General features: G+C 46.6%; 5 protein-coding genes, 1 non-coding gene and 2 pseudogenes across 6 annotated transcripts; 3 read left to right on the top strand and 5 right to left on the bottom strand.

Moving 5' to 3' along the window:
* Positions 1–434: 434 nt before the first annotated feature.
* On the bottom strand, positions 435–4,311 carry LOC133024440 (ribonucleoside-diphosphate reductase subunit M2-like). The gene is made up of 11 exons (XM_061091549.1): positions 4,284–4,311; positions 3,392–3,818; positions 3,198–3,266; positions 2,626–2,772; positions 2,424–2,540; positions 2,194–2,327; positions 2,026–2,120; positions 1,805–1,938; positions 1,316–1,420; positions 1,115–1,228; positions 435–873 (listed from the first exon to the last, which is right to left on the bottom strand). Exons 2-11 carry the CDS (start codon positions 3,473–3,475, stop codon positions 721–723), a joined length of 1,152 nt encoding a protein of 383 aa, XP_060947532.1. The 5' UTR covers positions 3,476–3,818; positions 4,284–4,311; the 3' UTR covers positions 435–720.
* On the bottom strand, positions 945–1,078 carry LOC133024975 (small nucleolar RNA SNORD94). Its single transcript, XR_009683141.1, has one exon. It is a non-coding gene; the product is annotated as a small nucleolar RNA SNORD94 (small nucleolar RNA).
* Positions 4,312–5,413: 1,102 nt separating the features above from the next.
* Positions 5,414–7,826, top strand: tmem242 (transmembrane protein 242). The gene is made up of 4 exons (XM_061091690.1): positions 5,414–5,502; positions 6,301–6,401; positions 6,563–6,700; positions 7,115–7,826. Exons 1-4 carry the CDS (start codon positions 5,433–5,435, stop codon positions 7,226–7,228), a joined length of 423 nt encoding a protein of 140 aa, XP_060947673.1. The 5' UTR covers positions 5,414–5,432; the 3' UTR covers positions 7,229–7,826.
* Positions 7,827–9,379: 1,553 nt separating this feature from the next.
* LOC133024782 (tripartite motif-containing protein 16-like) lies at positions 9,380–12,202 on the top strand. The gene is made up of 3 exons (XM_061091954.1): positions 9,380–9,509; positions 11,304–12,082; positions 12,182–12,202. The coding sequence occupies exons 1-3, from the start codon at positions 9,380–9,382 to the stop codon at positions 12,200–12,202; spliced, it is 930 nt and encodes a 309-aa protein (XP_060947937.1).
* A 247-nt stretch (positions 12,203–12,449) lies between these two features.
* On the bottom strand, positions 12,450–13,504 carry LOC133024700 (fas apoptotic inhibitory molecule 1-like; annotated as a pseudogene).
* A 1,796-nt stretch (positions 13,505–15,300) lies between these two features.
* On the top strand, positions 15,301–17,249 carry LOC133024783 (tripartite motif-containing protein 16-like; the record flags this gene model as incomplete). Its single annotated transcript, XM_061091955.1, has 2 exons — positions 15,301–16,108; positions 17,215–17,249. Coding segments are annotated over 2 exons (843 nt in total), but the record flags the coding sequence as incomplete, so codon positions are not given.
* Positions 17,250–18,148: 899 nt separating this feature from the next.
* LOC133024784 (fas apoptotic inhibitory molecule 1-like) lies at positions 18,149–19,216 on the bottom strand (annotated as a pseudogene).
* A 2,201-nt stretch (positions 19,217–21,417) lies between these two features.
* LOC133024928 (claudin-20-like) lies at positions 21,418–22,182 on the bottom strand. The gene has a single exon (XM_061092094.1). The coding sequence runs from the start codon at positions 22,180–22,182 to the stop codon at positions 21,418–21,420; it is 765 nt and encodes a 254-aa protein (XP_060948077.1).
* Between the last annotated feature and the right edge of the window lie 665 nt (positions 22,183–22,847).

Raw genomic sequence — 22,847 nt, forward strand, 5'->3', positions numbered from 1 at the left:
CAAGGGAACAATCCAGAACAAGAATCAGGAAAAAGCTATTTGCTTCGAGAAAGTTCTACCGAAGCTCTTTAGTTTCATCACCAGGACCAATCAGAGGAATTTCAGCTTCGTTTTAATGAGTAAACTGTTGCTCTTCAACACTGACGAGGGGATCACTGATCACTGAGTTGGTTTGGATCATCAGAGTCGTCTGGAGCGACAGATCCATAAATAGAAGCATCACCAGCGAGGTTGGTTTGAACCAGTTATAATTAAAGGATGAAAAGAGAAAACGAGTCGGTGACGCTTGCATTTAAAAGTGTTTCAATATAATATTTCCCCTTGTATTCAGGACAAGTTCATGAAAATCACATATAAACAACTTCCAGGAATGAAAACAACATTATCTTCAGGTTTGTTGATACAATTTTATTACAAAAAACAAAAATCCAGTCTATACATTAAAAACTAAAACTGTACATTTGACAGCTCAATTCAAAGATCATAAAAACAGACTAAAATTACTTTTTAAAAATGGGGATAAAAGACTTATTTACAGAAACTGCCGTCATTTAATAAAAGGTCCTGTACAAAGTAAAACATCTGTACACACGGCTGCATCCTGCTGAGAGAGAGAGAGCTGAGGGGAACGCCAGCTTCCTCTGGGACAGCACAGGAAGTTAGAGTGAAAACCTAGCGTCTGCTGCTGCGGCGCCGGATCACGTGACCACACCTCCGCCCTCAGAAGTCTGCGTCCAGCCTGAAGGTGTTGTCCGAGGGGCCGGACATGACGCCCATCCTCTGGTACTCGCCCACGCGCTTCTCAAAGAAGTTGGTCTTTCCCTCCAGAGAGATGTTCTCCATGAAGTCGAAGGGGTTCTCCACCCGGTAGATCTGTAGAGACCAGAGCTCAGTTTACTCTGTGATTGGACATGTGAATTCTGACCTCACCGGTGGAGGCGGGGTCTGTTCAGTGTGGCGTCAGTCTCGTGCTGCCGGCGTCCCCCAGTGAACCACTCGTCCTCTGATCGGACGGCAGCAGCACTCAGCCCCCATCATCGGCTGAGGTCCGTACCCCTGCGCGTCTCATCATCACAGACCCCGCCCCTCCGGGCCACACGGCGGCGGCGGTTACCTTGGCGAAGCCGAGCTCCAGCATCAGGCGGTCGGCCACGAACTCGATGTACTGCTTCATGAGGTCACAGTTCATCCCGATCAGCTTCACGGGCAGAGCCTCCGTCAGGAACTCCTGACGCACAAAGAAACACAACAGGTCAACAAACTGTTCAACCGCCACCAACACACACGCTGGTGCGAGCGCAGTGCGGGGACCGACCTGCTCGATGGCCACGGCGTTCTGGATGATGTCGGTGACGGTTTCTTTGGACGGCTTGTTGAGCAGGTGTTTGAACATCAGACAGGCGAAGTCACAGTGCAGACCCTGAACGCAGCAGTCACAACAACACACTGTTAACACAAACACACACACTCGGGTCCAAGCTGGGTCAGAGGTCACATGATCAAACACACTCGGGTCCAAGCTGGGTCAGAGGTCACATGATCCAACACACACTCGGGTCCAAGCTGGGTCAGAGGTCACATGATCAAACACACAGCATCTTTTCAATTAAAGCTCCAGGAACAAAGATGTGCGTTTCATCTAAATTACACAAGTTGTTGTTAATTCACCACAAAACCAGAAGAAAGTGAAACCAGAGCAAACCTTTGATATCGTTCTACAAACGTTCATCTAAACTTTCACAAAACATCTGAGGCTCAAGGAGCTGGTCAGGTATTGGTTGGACGTGTGGGGGCGTGGCCTCACCTCGTCTCTGCTGATGAGCTCATTGGAGAAGGTCAGGCCGGGCATCAGGCCTCTCTTCTTCAGCCAGAAGATGGCAGCGAAAGAGCCAGAGAAGAAGATTCCCTCCACGGCGGCGAAGGCCACCACTCGCTCTCCTGGAGGATCAACACCAGATACACATCATCAAAACCAGACCTGGTGGAGCAGCACCACCACCACCACCGGGGGGGGAGGAGCCTTACCGTAGGCGGCGTTGCCGTTGCCGATCCAGTTGAGCGCCCAGTCGGCCTTCTTCTTCACACACGGCAGAGTCTCGATGGCGTTGAACAGGTATTCTCTGAGGGTCAGTGAACGCAGGTCAGACAACAGCACTAGCAGGAGGACCCAGCAGGGGGCAGTAGAGAGCTCACCTCTCTTTGGGCTCCCTGATGTACGTGTCGATGAGGAGGCTGTACATCTCCGAGTGGATGTTCTCCATGGCGATCTGGAAACCGTAGAAGCACCGGGCCTCCGTCACCTGCACCTCCTGCATGAAGCGCTCCACCTGGTGGTCACAGAGCGACAGTTCGGAATCAAACACTGGCGCCCGGTCACAATCACAGGTCGGTACCGGGGTCAGGCCGCAGCTCGCCGTACTCACCAGGTTCTCGTTGACGATGCCGTCGCTGGCGGCAAAGAACGCCAACACGTGAGAGATGAAGTACCTCTCCTCGTCCTTCAGAGACTCCCAGTGCTGCAGGTCCTTCGACAGGTCCACCTGGGGAAGCAAGAGCACGCCGTTAGCGCTCGTCAGAGCGACCACGTTACCCGTGGGGCACTGCGGCGGCGGAGGTCACATGTACCTCCTCTGCGGTCCAGAAGGACGCCTCAGCCTTCTTGTACATCTGCCAGATGTCGTGGTACTGGATGGGGAAGATGACGAAGCGGCTGGCGTTGTCCTTCAGCAGAGGCTCCGCCTCCTCGCTGCTGCTCTTCTTCACGGCTTTGGGCTGAAAACAGGAAACACTTGGTCACGGGTCCGTTCACGAGGTTCTGATCGAGTCCGATGAAACGTTCAGATCCAAGTGGACTTTGTGTGAGTGATCAACACACAACAGGTGTCGTCATGACCCACGTGACCTGATCAGCTGACCTGAACATGTCGGTGAACACGTGCTGATCAGCTGATCAGTCTCAAATGAACACGTCATCATCCAGGACCGGAGCTCAGGCTGATGTGACGTCAGTCTTAATAAAGCTCGACTGATTCACAGATATAAACAAACATGAAAATACCGAGGCAGAGGAAGTGACGTCATGCAAACAGCTGGTCCGGGTTGGCGCCACAACCATCATTTTAGGCGCCATGCGAGAAACAATGAAACTCCCGCTCAGTGACGTCACTGTGAATGGAGGTGACGTAGGATTTACTCACCGCAGCGTCAGAGAAGATTTTGCGCGCGGTCTTCGACGCCAGGATGCGGGCGCTGCTCACGGCGGGAGGCTGCAACACAAAGAGAAGATCAGTCTCCACGGAACACCGGATGCTCCACACACTTCCGGATGTTCCTGGATCCTGAAGGACCGACCGGCTGGGGGGGGCATGAAGTTCCCGCGGTTTGTTCTCACCGTGTTTTCTTTGTCCAGCGCCATGTTGTAGGTCTGACTGCAGAGAGACTTCTCCTCTCTGACGGAAAGAGGCGAGCGGAGCATCGTGAAGAGGAGGAGAAGAAGAAGAGGAGGAGGAGAAGAAGAAGAGGAGGAGGTGAAGAAGAGGAGGTGAAGAAGAGGAGGCGAAGAAGAGGAGACGAAGAGGTGGAGACGAAGAGGAGAGTGTGGAGCTGCGGCTGCTTCTTCTTCTCTGCTCGATGGCGGCTCTCTGACTCTGGAGCTTCTTCTTCTCCGCTTCTCTATTTATTGGAATCTTGGCGCCTCAACGCAGCTGACCAATCAGAGCGCGGCTGGTGGGTGGCTCTTTAAACCGACGCTGCGCCGGAGCCAATCAGGCTCCGCGTCGCGTACACGTGACCAGCGTGCTGCTGCGGGCAAACCAAGTCTGAGTATGGGGAGGGGGGTCATGGGGGGGGGTCACTGTTACAAAACGGTTTGAAATCAACGTTACACAAGATTCACAACGAGCCTTTAGGGAACACACACTGCTACACAACACGGAGCTGTGACTCGCACACACGTTAACACGCTCATTACGTAGTGTGTGTGTGTGTGTGTCTGTGTGTGTGGATCATTCACACAGTTAGTGTCCGTCTCTATGACAACCCCTCAGTCCTGAGCCACAGCATCAATACACACAAACAGCTGCTTTGCTTTGTGTCGTTTGAAATCATCACGTGAACAAGTGACGACACGTTGTGTTTATTAATATTAATAATAAATATATTTTAAGACATTATCGTGACGCTGCACGTGAGGTGTGGTACGGTTCTTTAAGAATACAACTAGAATATTGGAGCTCCTGGTTGTTGTGTGCTTGTGTTGTTGTTGTTTGTGTTGTTGTTTGTACCTTTCATCTTCATTCTTTTCTCCCAAACAAAAACCTCCCAAAACCTCCCCCCGAACCCAACTGCTTCCGGGTGAGTGCCGAGCCGAGCGCTCTGATTGGCTGCACGGTAAGGCAGCGACAATCAGTGTAAATCTGTGTTATCATGATCACAGTGAATGTCGCCTCCTAGCGGTCAGGTGGAATACTGTTCTAAAGTTTGGAAAACTCCTTCCACGATGTTTCACTGTTTTTAGAAGAGTCTCAAGAATAATTCACTTTATATCATCATTATTGTTTTATTGATCCAAAACTTCATAAACGTCTTTTTTGTTTCGTTTGAAAATATTAGGAAAACATCTGCAAAAATGGAAAACATGTGGAAAAGACTAAATCAGCCAATGCATGGATGAACCTTATGGGACGGGTTAGGGTTAAGACCTCCTCCACGCACACATACGCGGTGGTGGGAAGTAACGAGGTAGAAATACTTTGTTTCTGTACTTAAGTAGATTTTTCACATATCAGTACTTTACTTGAGTATTTCTTTTCCTGACGACTTTTTACTTTTACTCGTTACATTTGAACAAAAATATCTGTACTTTCTACTTCTTACATTCTCAAACTGGCTCGTTACTTGAGCAGCGGAGGTTGGCGCAGCTCTCTCTCTCTCTCTCTCTCTCTCTCTCTCTCTCTCTCTCTCTCTCTCTCTCTCTCTCTCTCTCTCATCTAGGGTTCAACATTTTTACATTATATACAGTATATTCATATTGTTGTTAAAATTTTTCAGTCAGTTGAGATAAATCTTGAGGAGAAACATTTTGGTTTGTTTTGTGTCTGTATAGGACCACTTAATTTTGGTACTTGTACTTGTTCTTTTGATACTTAAGTACATTTCAACACCAGATAGTTTTGATACTTAAGTACTTTTAATATGAGTTACTTTAAGACTTTTACTCAAGTCATTTTCTGACGGGTGACTTCTACTTTTACCGAAGTCACTTTCAGGTCAGATATCTGTACTTTTACTCAAGTATGGCTTTCAAGTACTTTATACACCACTGCATATATATATATATATTTATTTGTACGTTGGCGTTTCCTGCTCCGCCTCTTTGGTTCCTACCCGGCTTGTTTCCGCCCGGGCACGCCAGGCGGACGGACCGCAGCAGGATGGCGGCGGGTGGTTCCGCAGAGGAGACGCTGACAGAAGAAGTGAAGGAGAAACGACAGATGCTTCACGGTGAGGAGCCGCACCCCCCCCCCACCTCCTGCATAGACAATGTTATAATTATTGAATTATTGTTGTTTTATTGCTCAGTTCTATCTTTATAGTTTTGTTCTACGGGAGCCCTGAAGGGTCAAAGCGAGGCGTTTTGTCAGGATTAGTTTTGCTTTCTCTCGCAATTGTGCGTTACCTCGGGGATGGAATCAATCAATCAATCACATTTTATTTGTTTAGCCCATATTCACCAATCACAGTTTGTCTCACAGGGCTTTAACATGGTGAGACATCCTCTGTCCTTAACCCTCAACAAGAGTCAGGACAAACTGCTAAAAACCCTTTTAACAGGTGAAGACACGTAGAAACCTCAGAGAGACACATGTGAGGATCCGTCTCCCAGGACGGACACAAGTGACACAGATGTGTAGAGGAGAACATCATCAGGAGAAAGGTTTCAGCAGCAATGATGAGGAGAAAAATGTTGAAGGATAACTTCAATACTATATATGAAGCAGTCCTGCAGATCCACAGCTGTGGTCCTGGATCTGTGGGCGCTAAGGCACAGGGACTCCGGGGGAGGGGTCAAGGGTCAGAAACATGTACTGATCAGATTAGAGTTACTTTGATGTGATAAGGAAGGAGAAGAGGAAGGAGGAGCTCCGTGTGTCTTGTGTCATAACTTCCCTCTGCGTCTTAGCCTCATCAGGGGTTTTGCCTTTTAATCAATGATACAATGAAAGAGGCCGAACTTGAGGCTACACTGAGGCTTTATTATTTCCATGTCTCCCAGGTTCTGACCTCACTTCCTGTCCGCAGGGGCAGCCTTCCTCACCACCGTGGCGTCGGCCGGGCTGATCGCAGGCTTCGGCTCCACGCTGGCGCTGGTCAAGAAGAAGAACCCCGACTGGTTTCATAAGGTGCAGATTGTTTAATGATCAGAACAATTCATCAACAAGAATCAATGAAGACGAAAAATGTCTTGTTTTCCTTAGAGGTCACCGTTCGTTTATTCTACATATAAAATTAGAAGCAGCAGGACATGTTGTGACTCCATGTGGTTTTCCTGGCTCCTCCCCAGGGGGCGGTGCCGACGGCAGCGCTGCCGGAGAGCGGGGCGTCGCTGGCGCTCCGGGCGCTGGGCTGGGGCTCGCTGTTCGCTGTGGGCGGAGTCGGGCTGCTCTGCGTCGCCGTCTGGAAAGTTCTGGATGTTCACTCTGTACGTATCCACACTGAACCCACTTCCATCTGCCCAAAACCAAAATGTCCATTTGTATATTTTAAATAAAATGACATTTTGACAAAATCTAAATTTGCTGAAAATAAAAAATAAAACTGATATTTTTTTGAGAATAAGTAAAATGATACTTGTGAAGTTTTCAAGGAAATAAATGAAAAGTTGCAATGTTTTGATAATATAATTTTATACATTTAATACATTAGTTAATGTCATGTAACTTAAACAGTTTTACACAAATTAATAAATGTCCGTCTGTTCATATATTCAATGCTTTGTTAAATCATTTTAGGATAGAATTGACTAAAAATAAGATTATGAAATAAAGTATTATCAAAGCTAAATAACTTATTATCAAACTACCCAGTTGGACTCACTCGTCCTCGTGTCTTCCAGCTGTCGGAGTTCAGACTGAAGATGCAGTCCGTCTTCCCCTCCATCCCGAAGTCGGCCGAGGCCACAGCTGGATCTGAACCTCTGGACTGGGACTCTGTCTTCAAGTCAAAGTGACGTCCTCCTGCTGCTCCACGACCAATCGGATGAGAGCAAAATATCGACATCCTGCTCCACAGGTGACCGGGTTAATCACTCCATCACCGTCTCCTCGGGCCTTTCTCCCGCTGCTCCCGTTCCCCGGAGCTCCACCGGGTCCACAACACTTTGTTGTTTCAGTAAAACACATCAACACATAAAGACACAACATGTGCACATGAAGCTCATCACCTGTTGAACTGGATCTGACAGATAATCAGTGAGAGACGGAGACGACCTTCGACCTTCAGGTCAAAACCAACCGTGATGATCTGCTGCTGCCAATTCATCATCTGATAAGAACTGAATCATCACATAAATACAACTTCTGCTAGTTGGTGTCATGACCTCAGTCCACGAAGAGGAGGCTGAGCTGAAGGACTGGAAACAACAAGTGAAAACACACACACGTAGACACACACGCACAGACATACACACGTACACATACTGACACACGCACAAAGACACACTGTGTGTCTGTGGTTTTCTTTTTACTTAAGATGAGTTAATTGGTAATTTAAGCAGCTGTTTGTAACATATGTAACGTCTCCACCAATAAAAAGTTCCCTGACGTGTTCCTGACGTGTTCTGGAGATTCTGTATGTGAGACCACATATGTATGAGTCAGTTTCCATAGTCAAACTGACAAGAGGATTTTGTGTAATTAGTTATTTTATGTTTTGCAAATAAAAAACATTCACTGGTTCTGTGAAATCCTGACAGAACCTCCAGAGCTGCAGCATGGCGCCCCCTGCTGGAGCTCTGTGTTAAACAGCAGCAGTCCCTGTGTCCTTGTGATGCACTAACGTCTTCGAGCCTGTGGGAGGCGCTGTGACCCTGTGATAAGCAAGAAAAGCCACATTCCTGAGGACAGTGAATTTAAAAATGTTCTCTTATAAAAATTATAAAAACAACAATATTTAATATTCCTTAAAATGTATTGTTTTCATCATTTTCACAGCTGTGAAAAACAATTTCTGATAAAACCCACTGAAACAGCTGTATTAAATAATATAAGTGAATCATCTGGAAAAAATTAACCTTGTTGCTCTGAGGTCAGATTCACACGTGATCACGAGCTGAAGAGACACATGAACCAAGTTCCAACGTAAAACCGATAAAGCTCATCAGCGTCTAACGTTAATATCGTAACGTTAGACGTTAGCTAACGTTAGTTAGCGCTAGAGAACAGCTAACGCTAGAGAACAGTCACTGATGGACTTTATACAGTCCATGGTCCATTGCTAGTTATTTTAGATAAATAAAACAAAGTTTAAATTGAAATGTATTTTAAACAAAAGTCGTACAAGAAAAATGTGTTTCAGCCTCTGATTTTCAAATATAGAAAACAAAGGAAACCGTCTTTCATATATAACATTATTTAATTAATGTGTAATACTCAAGCAGACATTTTGTCCATAGATGTTCATTGAAACCAGCAGCAATTGAGATATTAACGATTCTATCTTTAAAAACATTCAGGTTTTAGACTTTGGTTGAGAAAACGTTGTGAGCTCCTCCAGATGATAAGCGGCAGAAACAGGAAGTTTAACATGATTCTATTGATGCTTTTCGTCTTCATGCTTATCGGCCCCAGTGACACCTAGTGGCCGGAGGTTGTCTGTTGTCTCTTGTGAACACGATATCTCAAGAAGTCCTTCAGGGAGCGTCTTCAAATCTGGTACAGATGTTAACTTAGACTCACAGATAAACTGATAAGAATTTTATGGCTGAAGGTCAGAGGTCACACTGTCTTAGGAACACCTCCAGGGAATCCTTTCAAACCTGGTACAAATTAGACTTTTAAGGTCAAAGGGCAAGGTCATTGTGACCTTTCATGATTTAAACAGTTGTCAATGGACTCAAAGATGAACTGATTCGATTTATTAGATTAGGTCAAAGGTCACAGTGACCTCATATGAGTGTAAATGGAGATACACACCTGTAAGGAGGAGTTTACAGATTCAGATTTGTTGTTTTTAACGTGTGAGACAGAGACAGTCGACTTGTTTTCCTGAGAGTCGGCGCAGAAGCTTTCAGCTTCAATGTTTCCTTCTGTTTGCTTGTTGAGAGCTCGTCTCGTGGTTAAAGGGTTAAAACGCAGCGTCCTCATCGCTGTGGACTGCAGAGATGGGACAGTCCACAGAGAGGGGACAGTCCACAGAGATGGAACAGTCCACAGAGATGGGACAGTCCACAGAGAGGGGACAGTCCACAGAGATGGGACAGTCCACAGAGAGGGGACAGTCCACAGAGATGGGTAACACAAGCACATTCACATCACAACCCTCTCACCAATTTGTTTCCACTTTCACTTTTGACCACGCCATTGTATCATAAAGACAGACACCATATTAATAATAATCGTTTATGTATTGGCATCACAAACATCATTCATTCATTTATTCAATTCAAAGCCTCACATACCAAATCCATGGTGTCATTATAATTACATTTACATGTAATGTCCACTTGATGACGCAGTAGAGCAAATTAAACCCCATGATGCTTCGGCCCATGAGCGAACCAGTTGGATGGAAAGCTTCAACGCTTCATGAAGCTTCATCTCGCCATCACTACCATATACTACTATTCTGCATACTTATTATGTGTGCAATGCAGCAGCCTTTTATGCTGCCTTTAAACAGTTTGACACTAAAGGCATCTAGTGTCAAACCGTTTAAAGGCAGCAGCTGTCTATAAAAGGCAGCAGCTCTTAAACAGTTTGACAACACTGCTGAGGGGAGGTAAGACCAGACTGTTGCTCTTTTCAACAGTGTGTTAAAACGTGGAACAGAAGAGGAAGTGACCGAGAGAGGGAGGAGCAGAGATCTGTTTCTGTTCAGAGGAAGTGAATCTGCTCTACAGTCTCTGGCAGCAGCTGAAATGGACCAGCAAGAAAATCACCTGGACAGAAAAATATTAGCGTAGGAGCGCAAGACGGAGAGCTGCTGCTATGTCACTTCCTGGATTCGGTGACAAGAGGCGTGGGACTGCGGCTGGACCAATAAGGGAGATCCAAAGTGATTTGCGGTGACACCCCTCCAAATATTTCATAACCAATCACATCAATTCTACTTTTATAATTATACACAACCCCTGCTGTTCGGGGCCATTTTCAACTTCCTACTGCTAACTTAATTAGCATAGGCTGTGATAATAGTCCATAGCTATGAATAACTTTTCATTGTATCTTTAAATAAAACACTTGATTGAACCAAAACCTTGGATCGGCTTCTCTCAATTATAGGATAAACGGACGCGCCTTAACACACCCACTGGGACAAAGAGGAGGAGAGAGGAAGCTACAGCTGTCCTCAGTGTAGAGAGACCTTCACACCGAGGCCTGTCCTGGAGACAAACACCATGTTAGCTGATTCACTGGAGGAGCTGAAGAAGACTGGACTCCAAGCTGCTCCTGCTGCTAGCTGGACCTGAAGAAGTGGCGTGTGATGTCTGCACTGGGAGAAAACTGAAAGCTCTCAAGTCCTGTTTGAATTGTTTGGACTCTTATTGTGAGAAACACCTCCAGCCTAGACCAGGGGTGTCCAAACTACGGCCCGCGGGCCAACTGCAGCCCGCCATCCACTTTTAATTGGCCAGTATCAAAGTCTAAAAATATAAAAGTATGTCATACTGTTTAAAGGCAGCAACACTAAAGGCAGCTGCCTTTGAACATTGTGATATCAAAGGCAGCTGCCTTTGAACATTGTGATATCAAAGGCAGCTGTAAGACCAGACTGTTGCTCTTTTCAATAGTGTGTTAAAACGTGGAAAAAAGAGTAAGTGACCGAGAGAGGGAGGAGCAGAGATCTGTTTCTGTTCAGAGGAAGTGAATCTGTTCTACAGTCACTTGCAGCACCTGAAATGGCCAGAAAAGAATTTACCTGTTGGATCTGTGTGGATCTACTGAAGGATCCGGTGACTATTGGCTGTGGACACAGCTACTGCAGGACCTGCATTAACACCCACTGGGACAACGGGGAGGAGAGAGGAAGCTACAGCTGTCCTCAGTGTGGACGGACCTTCACACCGAGGCCTGTCCTGGGGAAAGACATCGAATTAGCTGATTCACTGGAGGAGCTGAAGAAGACTGGACTCCAAGCTGCTCCTGCTCATCACTGCTATGCTGGATCTGGAGATGTGGCCTGTGATGTCTGCACTGGGAGAAAACCGAAAGCTATCAAGTCCTGTTTGCTTTGTTCGGCCTCTTATTGTGAGAAACACCTCCAGCCTCATCGTCAGTCCCATCCACTGAAGAGGCACAAGCTGGTGGAGCCCTCGGCTCAAGTGGATGTTTTACTGCCTCAACCAGAGCCCAAGACCAGAGCTGACTTCCTCAAATATTCACAGGAAATCACACTGGATCCAAACACAGCACAGAGACATCTGTTATTATCTGAGGGAAACAGAAAAGTAACATGGACGAGACATGTTCAGTCTTATTCTGATCACCCAGACAGATTCATGGTTTGGCCTCAGGTCCTGAGTAGAGAGAGTCTGACTGGACGTTGCTACTGGGAGGTGGAGGTGGAGGTGGGAGCGTGGGCAGGAGTTCATGTAGCAGTCGCATACAAGAACATCAACAGAGCAGGACGCTCACTTGAATGGGGATTTGGATTCAATGACAAATCCTGGTCATTATCTCGTAATGGAAACAGTTATGACTTTTGTTATAACAGCATCCACACTCCAGTGTCAGGTCCTGTGTCCTCCAGAGTAGGAGTGTACCTGGATCACAGTGCAGGTGTTCTGTCTTTCTACAGCGTCTCTGACACCATGACTCTCCTCCACAGAGTCCAAACCACATTCACTCGGCCGCTCTATGCTGGAGTTCATGTTTATTTTGATGGAAAAACAGCTGAGTTCTGTAAACTCAAATAGACTCAAGTCATTAACCCTTGTGTTGTCCTTACTTCCCCGGCGTATTAGAACGCACACGTAGGGCAATAGACATGTGAGCAGCCCTTGAAGATGTATTTGTTACACCGGCAGCATAGGTGCAAGTTTTACAGCTCTTGCATTAGTCTCCATTAGTTTTATTAGAAATTATATTAAATGTATTTGGTTTCTCATGTATTTTCTAAAATAAACAGGTATAAAAAAAAAATTCTTGTTCTCTATTTATGTTGAATTGTTGACGATTCTCACAAACTTGAAGAAAACAGATCAGTGATCAATGCGTCTTTTCTTTTATTAGTCACTCAGTGCCGTCGTCCACAAACTCCCCCTGAGGACACAAAACATATGATCATAATACTGCTACTGATAATATAACTTCATTTATCTGATGCAAAAGCTGCTTTTTATTCATTTGACTTCAGACCTTTAATTTAATTTGATCTCCAGTTGAATTTGCCTCAGACTGAAGCTTCTGTCAAACTAAACTTTCTAAAACTCTTTGAGGTTTTAATGAGTTTACTAAAGTTCTTATTTTCATATTTTCATGAATAAAGTGACTCACCTTCGTCTCCATTTTCTGTCCATTGCACCAAACGTCCATTGTGTCTTTTTCTTGAGGGAAATGCAGAAGACATTCACATGATCATCTCATTCTATATGTTTGATGACTTGTCTGAGGTTGTGATGATGCGATGACCTTGTTGTGTGTCTGTCTCACCCAGCACCACCCTGAGGTCCTCTCCGTCCACTCGCAGCAGCCACGTCTCCGTCCTCTTCGTCCTGTTGTCCATGAACTTCTGCAGACTCTTGCCCTCCACCTCCAGCGTGTACTCGTAGACGAAGCCGCTCACCGCCTCCATGCTGATGGTGACTTTGGTGTTGGCCCCTCCCACTGTGAAGGTTTCCTTTCAGACCAGTTTGAACATCCAGTCTCTTCTGATGACTTCCTGTGGAGGAAGTAGTTTTATTTTTGAAAGCTGTGCCATAGTCTACTAACGTGAAAATACAGAAAGTAAAAGTACTTTACTCACATACTACTTTGAAGTACTTTTACTGCATTTATGTAATCAATACAACTTTATACTGTATTCTTAAAGGCTAAGATCCTATGTGATGAAACTGTTGATCAGCAGAGGGAGGAGCCTCGGGGCCTCAACATGAGAAGTTTCCACTTTGAAAGTTTCTGAATCATTTCCCGTCTTCACGCTCCACATGAAACACCAAACAGCGTCTGACCTGCCCGTTGACGTAGACAACACGTTTCCCGGTGGTGGTGCCGTGAGCGAACCCGATCCTGAAGACGCCGTCGCTCAGCGCCACCTCCCACACGGCCACCAGGTCCCCGCTCAGCATGTCCTCAGTGCGTCGGTCCCAGAGTCTTCATCACCTCCTGCAGCCCAACACGAGGACGACTCGTCCCCCTGGACTCAGCAGCAGGTGAATTAATGTAAGAGGCTTAGAGACGACACACATCTCCGACAATCAGGACACGCTGAGGTTTGTTGTTTGTTCCTCGGGTCCATTTGGATCAGAAGAAACCTCCCCATCTTCCTCATCTTCCTCGTCTTCCTCATCATCAGAGCTGACCTCTGAAATCTGCACCAGACAAAACCAAAAACCTTTTTACCTTCAGATTTTGTATCTTCATCTACCCTACGTCAAAGATACATCAAGGCTTCATGAGTCTCTTAAATCAGCAAAGTCTATTATTTTTATTTTTAGGTCCCAAGCACCGAACGGTGCCTTTGAACATTGTGATATCAAAGGCTGCAGCTGTCAATAAAAGGCATCAGCTCTTAAACAGTGTGACAACACTGCTGAGGGGAGGTAAGACCAAACTGTTGCTCTTTTCAACAGTGTTAAAACGTGGAAAAAAGAGGAAGTGACCGAGAGATGGAGCAGCAGAGATCTGTTTCTGTTCAGAGGAAGTGAATCTGTTCTTCAGTCTCTGGCAGCAGCTGAAATGGCCAGAAAAATACTTACCTGTTGGATCTGTGTGGATCTCGTGAAGGATCCGGTGACTCCTGTCTGTGGACACAGCTACTGCAGGACCTGCATTAAGATGAAGAAGACTGGACTCCAAGCTGCTCCTGCTCATCACTACAATGCTGGATCTGGAGATGTGGCCTGTGATGTCTGCACTGGGACAAAACTGAAAGCTCTCAAGTCCTGTTTGGTTTGTTTGGCCTCTTATTGTGAGAAACACCTCCAGCCTCATCTTCAGTCAGCTGCATTGAAGAAGCACAAGCTGGTGGAGCCCTCGGCTCAAGTGGATGTTTTACTGCCTCAACCAGAGCCCAAGACCAGAGCTGACTTCTTCAAATATTCACAAGAAATCACCCTGGATCCAAACACAGCACAGAGACATCTGTTATTATCTGAGGGAAACAGAAAAGTAACATGGACGAGAGATGAACAGTATTATTCTGATCACCCAGACAGATTCACTGATAGGCCTCAGGTCCTGAGTAGAGAGTCTGACTGGACGTTGCTACTGGGAGGTGGAGGTGGAGGTGGAGGTTGGAGGAGGAGTTTATGTAGCAGTCACATTGAAAAATATCAGAAGAGCGGGAATCTCATTTGAATTCTCTATGCTGGAGTTAGTGTGAATTGGTCTGGATCCACAGCTGAGTACGGTAAACTCAAATAGACTTGAGTCATTAACCCTTGTGTTGTCCTTGCTTCCTATTATTATTATTATTTGCCATTTTTGGTTGCCTTTGATCATTGTGATATCAAAGGCAGCAACTGTCTATAAAAGGCAGCCGCCTTTAAACAGTGTGACAACACTGCTGAGGAGAGGTAAGACTGTTGCTCCTTTCAACAGTGTGTTAAAACGTGGAAAAGAAGAGGAAGTGACAAAGAGAGGGAGGAGCAGAGATCTGTTTCTGTTCAGAGGAAGTGAATCTGTTCTACAGTCTCTGGCAGCAGCTGAAATGGAGCAGCAAGAAAATCACCTGGACAGAAAAAGGTTATGCTGTTGGATCTGTGTGGATCTACTGAAGGATCCGGTGACTACTGTCTGCGGACACAGCTACTGTAAGAGCTGTATTAACACCCACTGGGACAAAGAGGAGGAGAGAGGAAGCTACAGCTGTCCTCAGTGTAGACAGACCTTCACACCGAGGCCTGTCCTGGAGACAAACACCATGTTAGCTGATTCACTGGAGGAGCTGAAGAAGACTGGACTCCAAGCTGCTCCTGCTCATCACTGCTATGCTGGATCTGGAGATGTGGCCTGTGATGTCTGCACTGGGAGAAAACTGAAAGCTATCAAGTCCTGTTTGCTTTGTTCGGCCTCTTATTGTGAGAAACACCTCCAGCCTCATCGTCAGTCCCATCCACTGAAGAGGCACAAGCTGGTGGAGCCCTCGGCTCGAGTGGATGCTTTACTGCCTCAACCAGAGCCCAAGACCAGAGCTGACTTCCTCAAATATTCACAAGAAATCACCCTGGATCCAAACACAGCACAGAGACATCTGTTATTATCTGAGGGAAACAGAAAAGTAACATGGTCGAGACATGTTCATTCTTATTCTGATCACCCAGATAGATTCACTCATAGGTCTCAGGTCCTGAGTAGAGAGAGTCTGACTGGACGTTGCTACTGGGAGGTGGAGGTGGGGGTGGCAGCACGGGGAGTAGCTCATGTAGCAGTCGCATACAAGAACATCAAGAGAGAAGGAAGCTCACCTGAAAGTGGATTTGGACACAATGACAAATCTTGGTCATTATCTTGTAATGCAAACAGTTATGACTTTTACAACAGCATCCACACTCCAGTGTCAGGTCCTGTGTCCTCCAGAGTAGGAGTGTACCTGGATCACACTGCAGGTGTTCTGTCTTTCTACAGCGTCTCTAGCACCATGACTCTCCTCCACAGAGTCCAAACCACATTCACTCGGCCGCTCTATGCTGGAGTTCGTGTTTATTATGATGGAAAAACAGCTGAGTTCTGTAAACTCAAATAGACTCAAGTCATTAACCCTTGTGTTGTCCTTACTTCCCCGGCGTATTAGGACGCACACGTAGGGCAATAGACATGTGAGCAGCCCTTGAAGATGTATTTGTTACACCGGCAGCATAGGTGCAAGTTTTACAGCTCTTGCATTAGTCTCCATTAGTTTTATTAGAAATTATATTAAATGTATTTGGTTTCTCATGTATTTTCTAAAATAAACAGGTATCAAAAAAAATCCTTGTTCTCTATTTATGTTGAATTGTTGACGATTCTCACAAACTTGAAGAAAACAGATCAGTGATCAATGCGTCTTTTCTTTTATTATCAAATGAAATGTGGTCTCACACACACACACACCAACACAAACACACACAGCGTCCCCTTCAAACCACAGGCGTCACAAATACAACAGGAAGTGATTGGAACAGAAGAATCCCTTTGATTATAAATTACACTGGTGTTCGTCAGGGAGTGGACGATAAAGTTTCATACAAACGGAGTGTCGCTAGCATCAGAAACGTGAGAAAAGAAAAAGTTAAACAGTTTGGCTTCTGACGGACGAGAGAAGAAGGTGAAGAAGAATTAAAGGACAGGAAACATGTTAAGGCACAAATCTCTTTCATCAACATCATCAGGATCTGTTTTTCTCCGTCGAGCTGCGTCGAGGATTGAGAAACTTGTTTCCACGTCGGAAACAAACGGTTTCCTGGGACTTTACGTTGTTTGATTGTTTGTTTCTGCAGGAAAATAACACATCGTGGCCAAAAGTATGTGGACACGTCTCGTGTGTCACCTGGTTGTCGACAGCAGAGAAAAGATGAGGAGATGAACACAACAACACAATGCTGTGATATTTGTATTTATCTATTTATTGACTCATAAGGTTCTTCCCTTTACTCTGTTGAACTATTAGATGATTAGATTATTTCCGACGAGACGTTCGAGCCTCTGAATGAACACTAAATGACCTCTGGTGATTGGCTCTGTGTTAATTTGTCGCCTGCCTCGTGCACACAGCAGCTCCTCGAACAGACGTGTCCCAGGAGGAAGCTTCGATCGGCCCTCGACCTCAAAACCTCAAAACCTCAAAACCTCGGTGCAGGTGGGACGTTTGGCTCTTTGTCTCCTGGAGGTTAAAGGATGCAGCAGCGCTTCTTCTTCTTCTTGCCGATCGGCCCGTTCTTGTCTTTGCTCTCCGCCATTTTCTTCTCGCAAACCTCCCGCATGAGGTCAAAGAAAACCTGAGAGGAGAAGAGGAGGAGGAGGAGGAGGAGTTAACCGAGAGGAAAGTTTCCTGAAGGCAGGAGGAGAAGACGAGTTCCAACACGTCAGAAGGTTCGTGTTGGAACTCGAACCTTCTGACGTGGAAGGTTCCTAACCCATCTGGCCCCTCCCCTGGCCCCTCCTCTGGTCCCTCTGGCCCCTCCTCTGGCCCCTCCCCTGGCCCCTCCTCTGGCCCCTCCCCTGGCCCCTCCTCTGGCCCCTCCTCTGGCCCCTCCCCTGGCCGCTCTGGTCCTGGGCCCGTCTCTAATGGTTCTTGTTTATCTATATTTAATTTATTTACATCAGTCATATCGTCTGTGTCGACCTCGGAATGAAAAATTCTAATATAAGAGTGTTTTATCAATTAATTAGAAAACATATCAAACAATGAGCATCACAGTTTCCCAGAGTTTCATTTGACAAATGGAACCAAACACAAAGAAAGACCACAAACAACAATCGGAGAATCTGGAACAAAGGTTTTTGGCGTTTTACAAGAAAAACTACAGGAGCAACTTAAACAACATTAAGAAGTCTTCCTCTCAGCTACTGCTGTTTGCTTGACATGATGATATTCATAAAGATATTATATGTTGAGGTAGCACAAAAACTAATTAACAAATTAAAAGTAGGGCCCCTTCAGAATAAAGCTCCAAGCTCTTGACAGTCTGCACAGAGTCTGATCTTCACATTAAAGTGATAAAAATCAAATTCAACGTTTATGATCAAACAGAAAAGTAAATGATGAGTCAGTATTTCACTCTGTGTTGGTGTTACTGTGCAGGAGCAGATATTTTCTCTCCATCCAACAGGAAGTGATGAACGATGCTGCTCTTCTTCCTGTTGCCTGTCGCCTTGATGCAACACTCGTGTTCCCCCAGAAGGAAACGAGTCTCAGTGCCGTCGTCCACAAACTCCCCCTGAGGACGCAAAACATATGATCATAATACTACTACTGATAATATAACTTCATTTATCTGATGCAAAAGCTGCTTTTTATTCATTTGACTTCAGACCTTTAATTTAATTTGATCTCCAGTTGAATTTGCCTCAGACTGAAGCTTCTGTCAAACTAAACTTTCTAAAACTCTTTGAGGTTTTATGAGTTTACTAAAGTTCTTATTTTCACGTTTTCATGAATAAAGTGACTCACCGTCGTCTCATCTCATTCTATATGTTTGATGACTTGTCTGAGGTTGTGATGATGCGATGACCTTGTTGTGTGTCTGTCTCACCCAGCACCACCCTGAGGTCCTCTCCGTCCACTCGCAGCAGCCACGTCTCCGTCCTCTTCGTCCTGTTGTCCATGAACTTCTGCAGACTCTTGCCCTCCACCTCCAGCGTGTACTCGTAGACGAAGCCGCTCACCGCCTCCATGCTGATGGTGGCTTTGGTGTTGGCCCCTCCCACTGTGAAGGTTTCCTTTCCGACCAGTTTGAACATCCAGTCTCTTCTGATGACTTCCTGTGGAGGAGGTAGTTTTATTTTTGAAAGCTGTGCCATAGTCTACTAACGTGAAAATACAGAAAGTAAAAAACTCAAGTACTTTACTCGCATACTACTTTGAAGTACTTTTACTGCATTTATGTAATCAATACAACTTTATACTGTATTCTTAAAGGCTAAGATACTATGTGATGAAACTGTTGATCAGCAGAGGGAGGAGCCTCGGGGCCTCAACATGAGAAGTTTCCACTTTGAAAGTTTCTGAATCATTTCCCGTCTTCACGCTCCACATGAAACACCAAACAGCGTCTGACCTGCCCGTTGACGTAGACAACACGTTTCCCGGTGGTGGTGCCGTGAAAAAACCTTTTTACCTTCAGATTTTGTATCTTCATCTACACTACGTCAAAGATACATCAAGGCTTCATGAGTCTCTTAAACCAGCAAAGTTGTATTCTTTTTATTTTTAGGTCCCGAGCACCGAACGGTGGGAGGCCTCATAGAAATTGCAAGGATGTTTCTTATTATTATTTGCCATTTTGGACTTTTTCAGGGCTTAGACGCTCAAATTCCGACCAGAGTTTGCAGGAAGTACGAAGCCTACTTCATCTGTGCCCTGTGGAAGGATCTTTTTTAAAGCAGGCGAAGTTATTAAAAAAAAAAAGAAACCGCCTGAAACCCAGTACTGTTGAAAAGTTGTTTTTAAATAAAAATTAATAAACCGTTATCTCTATTGTACGTGTTACATTTTGTCCCCCCACACACATAAGCACAGTCACAAACCCAGGACTGTCCCATCTCTGTGGACTGTCCCATCTCTGTGGACTGTCCCATCTCTGTGGACTGTCCCGTCTCTGTGGACTGTCCCGTCTCTGTGAGGCTTTCAGTTACATCCTGAAAGTGACTCCATGTTGACTCCGTACAGCTGGAACCGGGGGGGGGGGGAAGCATCCGACCGTGACGAGAGGATAATGGAAAAGCAAAGAGCATCATTACCTCTCTCCACGCCACGCTGCACCGCTCCCACAGAGCGGCAGGAAAAGACGACATGGACGCCGGCACTGGGACAGCTCGGATCAGGAGTCTACATCTGACACAGATTCTACAGAACTGAACTGGACTGAACTGAACTGAACTGGACTGGACTGGGCTGAACTAAACTGGACTGGACTGGACTGAACTGAACTGAACTGAACTGAACTGAACTGAACTTGATTGAACTGAACTGAACTGAACTGAACTGAACTGAACTTGATTGAACTGAACTGAACTGAACTGAACTGGACTGAACTGAACTGAACTGGACTGAACTGAACTGAACTGGACTGAACTGAACTGGACTGAACTGAACTGGACTGAACTGAAATGGACTGAACTGGACTGGACTGAACTGGATTGAAATGGACTGAACTGAACTGGACTGGACTGGACTGAACTGGACTAAACTGAACTGAACTGGACTGAACTGAACTGAACTGGACTGAACTGAACTGGACTAAACTGAACTGGACTCCACACACACGTCATGATTAAGATTCGTTTCAAGGTTTTCTTGGAAACAGGCTGCGTCCACTCTACATTGTTTTTGTTTTAAAACGCATCACTGTTGCTATGGTTACGACTGACAGTTTTCAAACCGTGTTGTTAATAAGTCACATGATGAGTTAATGTGATTTAGTTTAAAGCTTTTCATGAAGACGATGAAATTAATTAGAGTAAATATTTTATTTATTTTCTGTTTATGTGTTGAACACGTTCCTGTCTGGTTTGGGGGGGGGGGCGTTAATCTGAGGAGGACGACAGTCACACCCACACCTGCCTTCTCTCTCTCTAACTCTCTCTCTCTCTCTCTCTCTCTCTCTGTCTCTCTCTCTCTCTCTCTCTCTCTCCCTCTCTCTCTGTCTCTCTCTCTCTCTCTCTCCCTCTCTCTCACATACTCTCTCTCTTTGTCTCTTTCTTTCTCTCTCTCTCTCTCTCTCTCTGTCTCTCTGCTTTCTCTCTCTCTCTCACATACTCTCTCTCTTTGTCTCTTTCTTTCTCTCTCTCTCTCTATTTCTCTCTCTCTCCCTCTCTCTCTCTGTCTCTGTCTCTGTCTCTCTCTCTCTCTCTCTCTCTCTCTCTCTCTCTCTCTCTCTCTCACACATACTCTCTCTCTTTGTCTCTCTCTTTCTCTCTCTCTCTCTATTTCTCTCTTACTCTCTCTGTCTCTGTCTCTCCCTCTCTCTCTCTCTCTCTCTCTCTCTCTCTCTCTCTCTCTCTCTCTCTCTCTCTCTCTCTCTCTCTCTCTCTCTCTCTCCCTCTCTCTCTCTGTCTCTGTCTCTGTCTCTCTCTATCTCTCTCTCTCTCTCTCTCTCTCTCTCTCTCTCTCTCTCTCTCTCTCTCTCTCTCTCTCTCTCTCTCTCACATACTCTCTCTCTCTCTCTCTCTCTCTCTCTCTCTCTCTCTCTCTCTGACCTGCAGCTTTAGCTGCTGCAGTTTCTAAAGTGTTTGGTGTCGTATCCGTTTATTTTTCCTGTCCTTCCTTCAGAGACATTGGACAGACTCAGTCACTCGTCCCCGGCGTCTTCCTCCAGCCGGTGGATCTGCAGGTTGAGGACTAAACATACTCTTGGAGACTGTAGCTGTCCCTGACGTCTTCTGGAGGAGACTCAGGTTTCTCCTGCTTCACCTCGTCCGTCTGCATCTGGACGGTTTTGTTGAGTCTTTGTTTCGGCGCCGGCCGTCTCTGCTGCTCGTCATCGTGCCGCACGGGTCGGGCGCCGCCGTCGGAGGAAGCGTAGTCCGGTCGGCTCGTTCTCTTTCCAGGACATGACAAACAGAAGATGACCCCTCCGGCCAGGAGGAAACCAGCGGAGATGAACGTCACGCACAGCGCCCCCCCCGGCTGGTACTTGCTGCTGTCCGGCAGGTCCGTGGTCAGGAAGGCGGTGATGACCTCGTTGGTGAACCAGGACGCCGGGACGAGGCAGAGGAGGCTGGCCAGGACGAAGCAGCCTCCTGCAGCGACGGCTGTGTGCCCCTTGGCTCGGTGGTCGCCCCCCCAGCGGGTACATTTGAGGCCCAGGGAGGCGAGGCAGAGTCCGAACGACGCCACCATGCAGGACAGAACCATGGCGGCCCGCATGGCGTGCAGGTGCGCCGGCAGCGACAGCAGCGAGTTCTTCACGGTGCAGCTGAAGACGCCGGAGCTGTAACACACGCAGTCCATCCACAGACCCTGCATCTGCGACACGGGCGTCATGATGCTGGACCAGGCGTTGATGCTCACCTTCCAGTTGGGTAGCAGAGTGGCTACGGTGGCGCCAAGGACGCCCAGGAGCGCCAGGGCAAACGCCAGAATCTGAATGGCGGCGGACAGCATGGCTCGGCCCCCCCCGTCCCAACGGGTCCTGACAGCAGATAATTCCTCAGCACGGGCTCCAGCGAGCTGCAACCAGAGGAGAAAGGAGAATTGAAGTGAGCGAGGGAGCGTGACGGACGCACAGCTGAGGCGGCTGCTGCCTCCGAGTTTTTTGATTTGTGTTTTGGGGGGTGTGAGCATGTGTGCGCTGGATGATTGCCTGCATTAGTTACTCTGCAGCTGATGTGGCGATCATTGACACTCAATTATGTCCTTTTAAAGCTGCAGCGTCCCTGGACTCCGTGGTTCTCACTGCATCAAACAAACTGCCGAGCAAAGTTATTTCCTCTGATTCGTTCAAACTCTGATGGAGAAGAAGAAATGAATTGTGGGTGAAGTTGAAGGGAACCTCTTACCTGAGCTGTGTCCTCGGCAGCGTCTCCTCAAGTGAGTCCTGAGGACGGGGGGGAGACGTGTGAATGAAAACACGGACGTGTGGGTGAACAGCCTCTAACTACCCCCCCGCCTGCCGTCTCCTTGGCAACCGTACATACAGTTTCATCCCATTCTGCGTCCTGGAAAAGATGCACCAAGTGTTTTATTTCCTGCGATCTGACTGAGAACGAGAGAAACGAGCGTGTGAACAGAACCGAGTCGGTTCAGGGAACGGGTTTGAACCTGAAGGT

This window comes from Limanda limanda, chromosome 18 (assembly GCF_963576545.1).
Source record: "Limanda limanda chromosome 18, fLimLim1.1, whole genome shotgun sequence".
NCBI lineage: Eukaryota > Metazoa > Chordata > Actinopteri > Pleuronectiformes > Pleuronectidae > Limanda > Limanda limanda.

Bases quoted from the DNA above. Each gene is read 5' to 3' on its own strand.
- tmem242 (XM_061091690.1), top strand. From the start codon at position 5,433: ATGGCGGCGGGTGGTTCCGCAGAGGAGACGCTGACAGAAGAAGTGAAG. The intron at 5,503-6,300 runs GTGAGGAGCCGC...TCCTGTCCGCAG, and splicing joins GAAACGACAGATGCTTCACG to GGGCAGCCTTCCTCACCACC. The intron at 6,402-6,562 runs GTGCAGATTGTT...GCTCCTCCCCAG, and splicing joins ACCCCGACTGGTTTCATAAG to GGGGCGGTGCCGACGGCAGC.
- LOC133024928 (XM_061092094.1), bottom strand. From the start codon at position 22,182: ATGCTGTCCGCCGCCATTCAGATTCTGGCGTTTGCCCTGGCGCTCCTG.
- LOC133024440 (XM_061091549.1), bottom strand. From the start codon at position 3,475: ATGCTCCGCTCGCCTCTTTCCGTCAGAGAGGAGAAGTCTCTCTGCAGT. The intron at 2,121-2,193 runs GTGAGCTCTCTA...ACTGACCCTCAG, and splicing joins ATCAGGGAGCCCAAAGAGAG to AGAATACCTGTTCAACGCCA. The intron at 1,939-2,025 runs GTAAGGCTCCTC...TTGATCCTCCAG, and splicing joins CAACGGCAACGCCGCCTACG to GAGAGCGAGTGGTGGCCTTC.
- LOC133024782 (XM_061091954.1), top strand. From the start codon at position 9,380: ATGGGACAGTCCACAGAGAGGGGACAGTCCACAGAGATGGAACAGTCC. The intron at 9,510-11,303 runs GTAACACAAGCA...TCCTGGGGAAAG, and splicing joins GGGACAGTCCACAGAGATGG to ACATCGAATTAGCTGATTCA. The intron at 12,083-12,181 runs GTTCATGTTTAT...CCGGCGTATTAG, and splicing joins CTCGGCCGCTCTATGCTGGA to AACGCACACGTAGGGCAATA.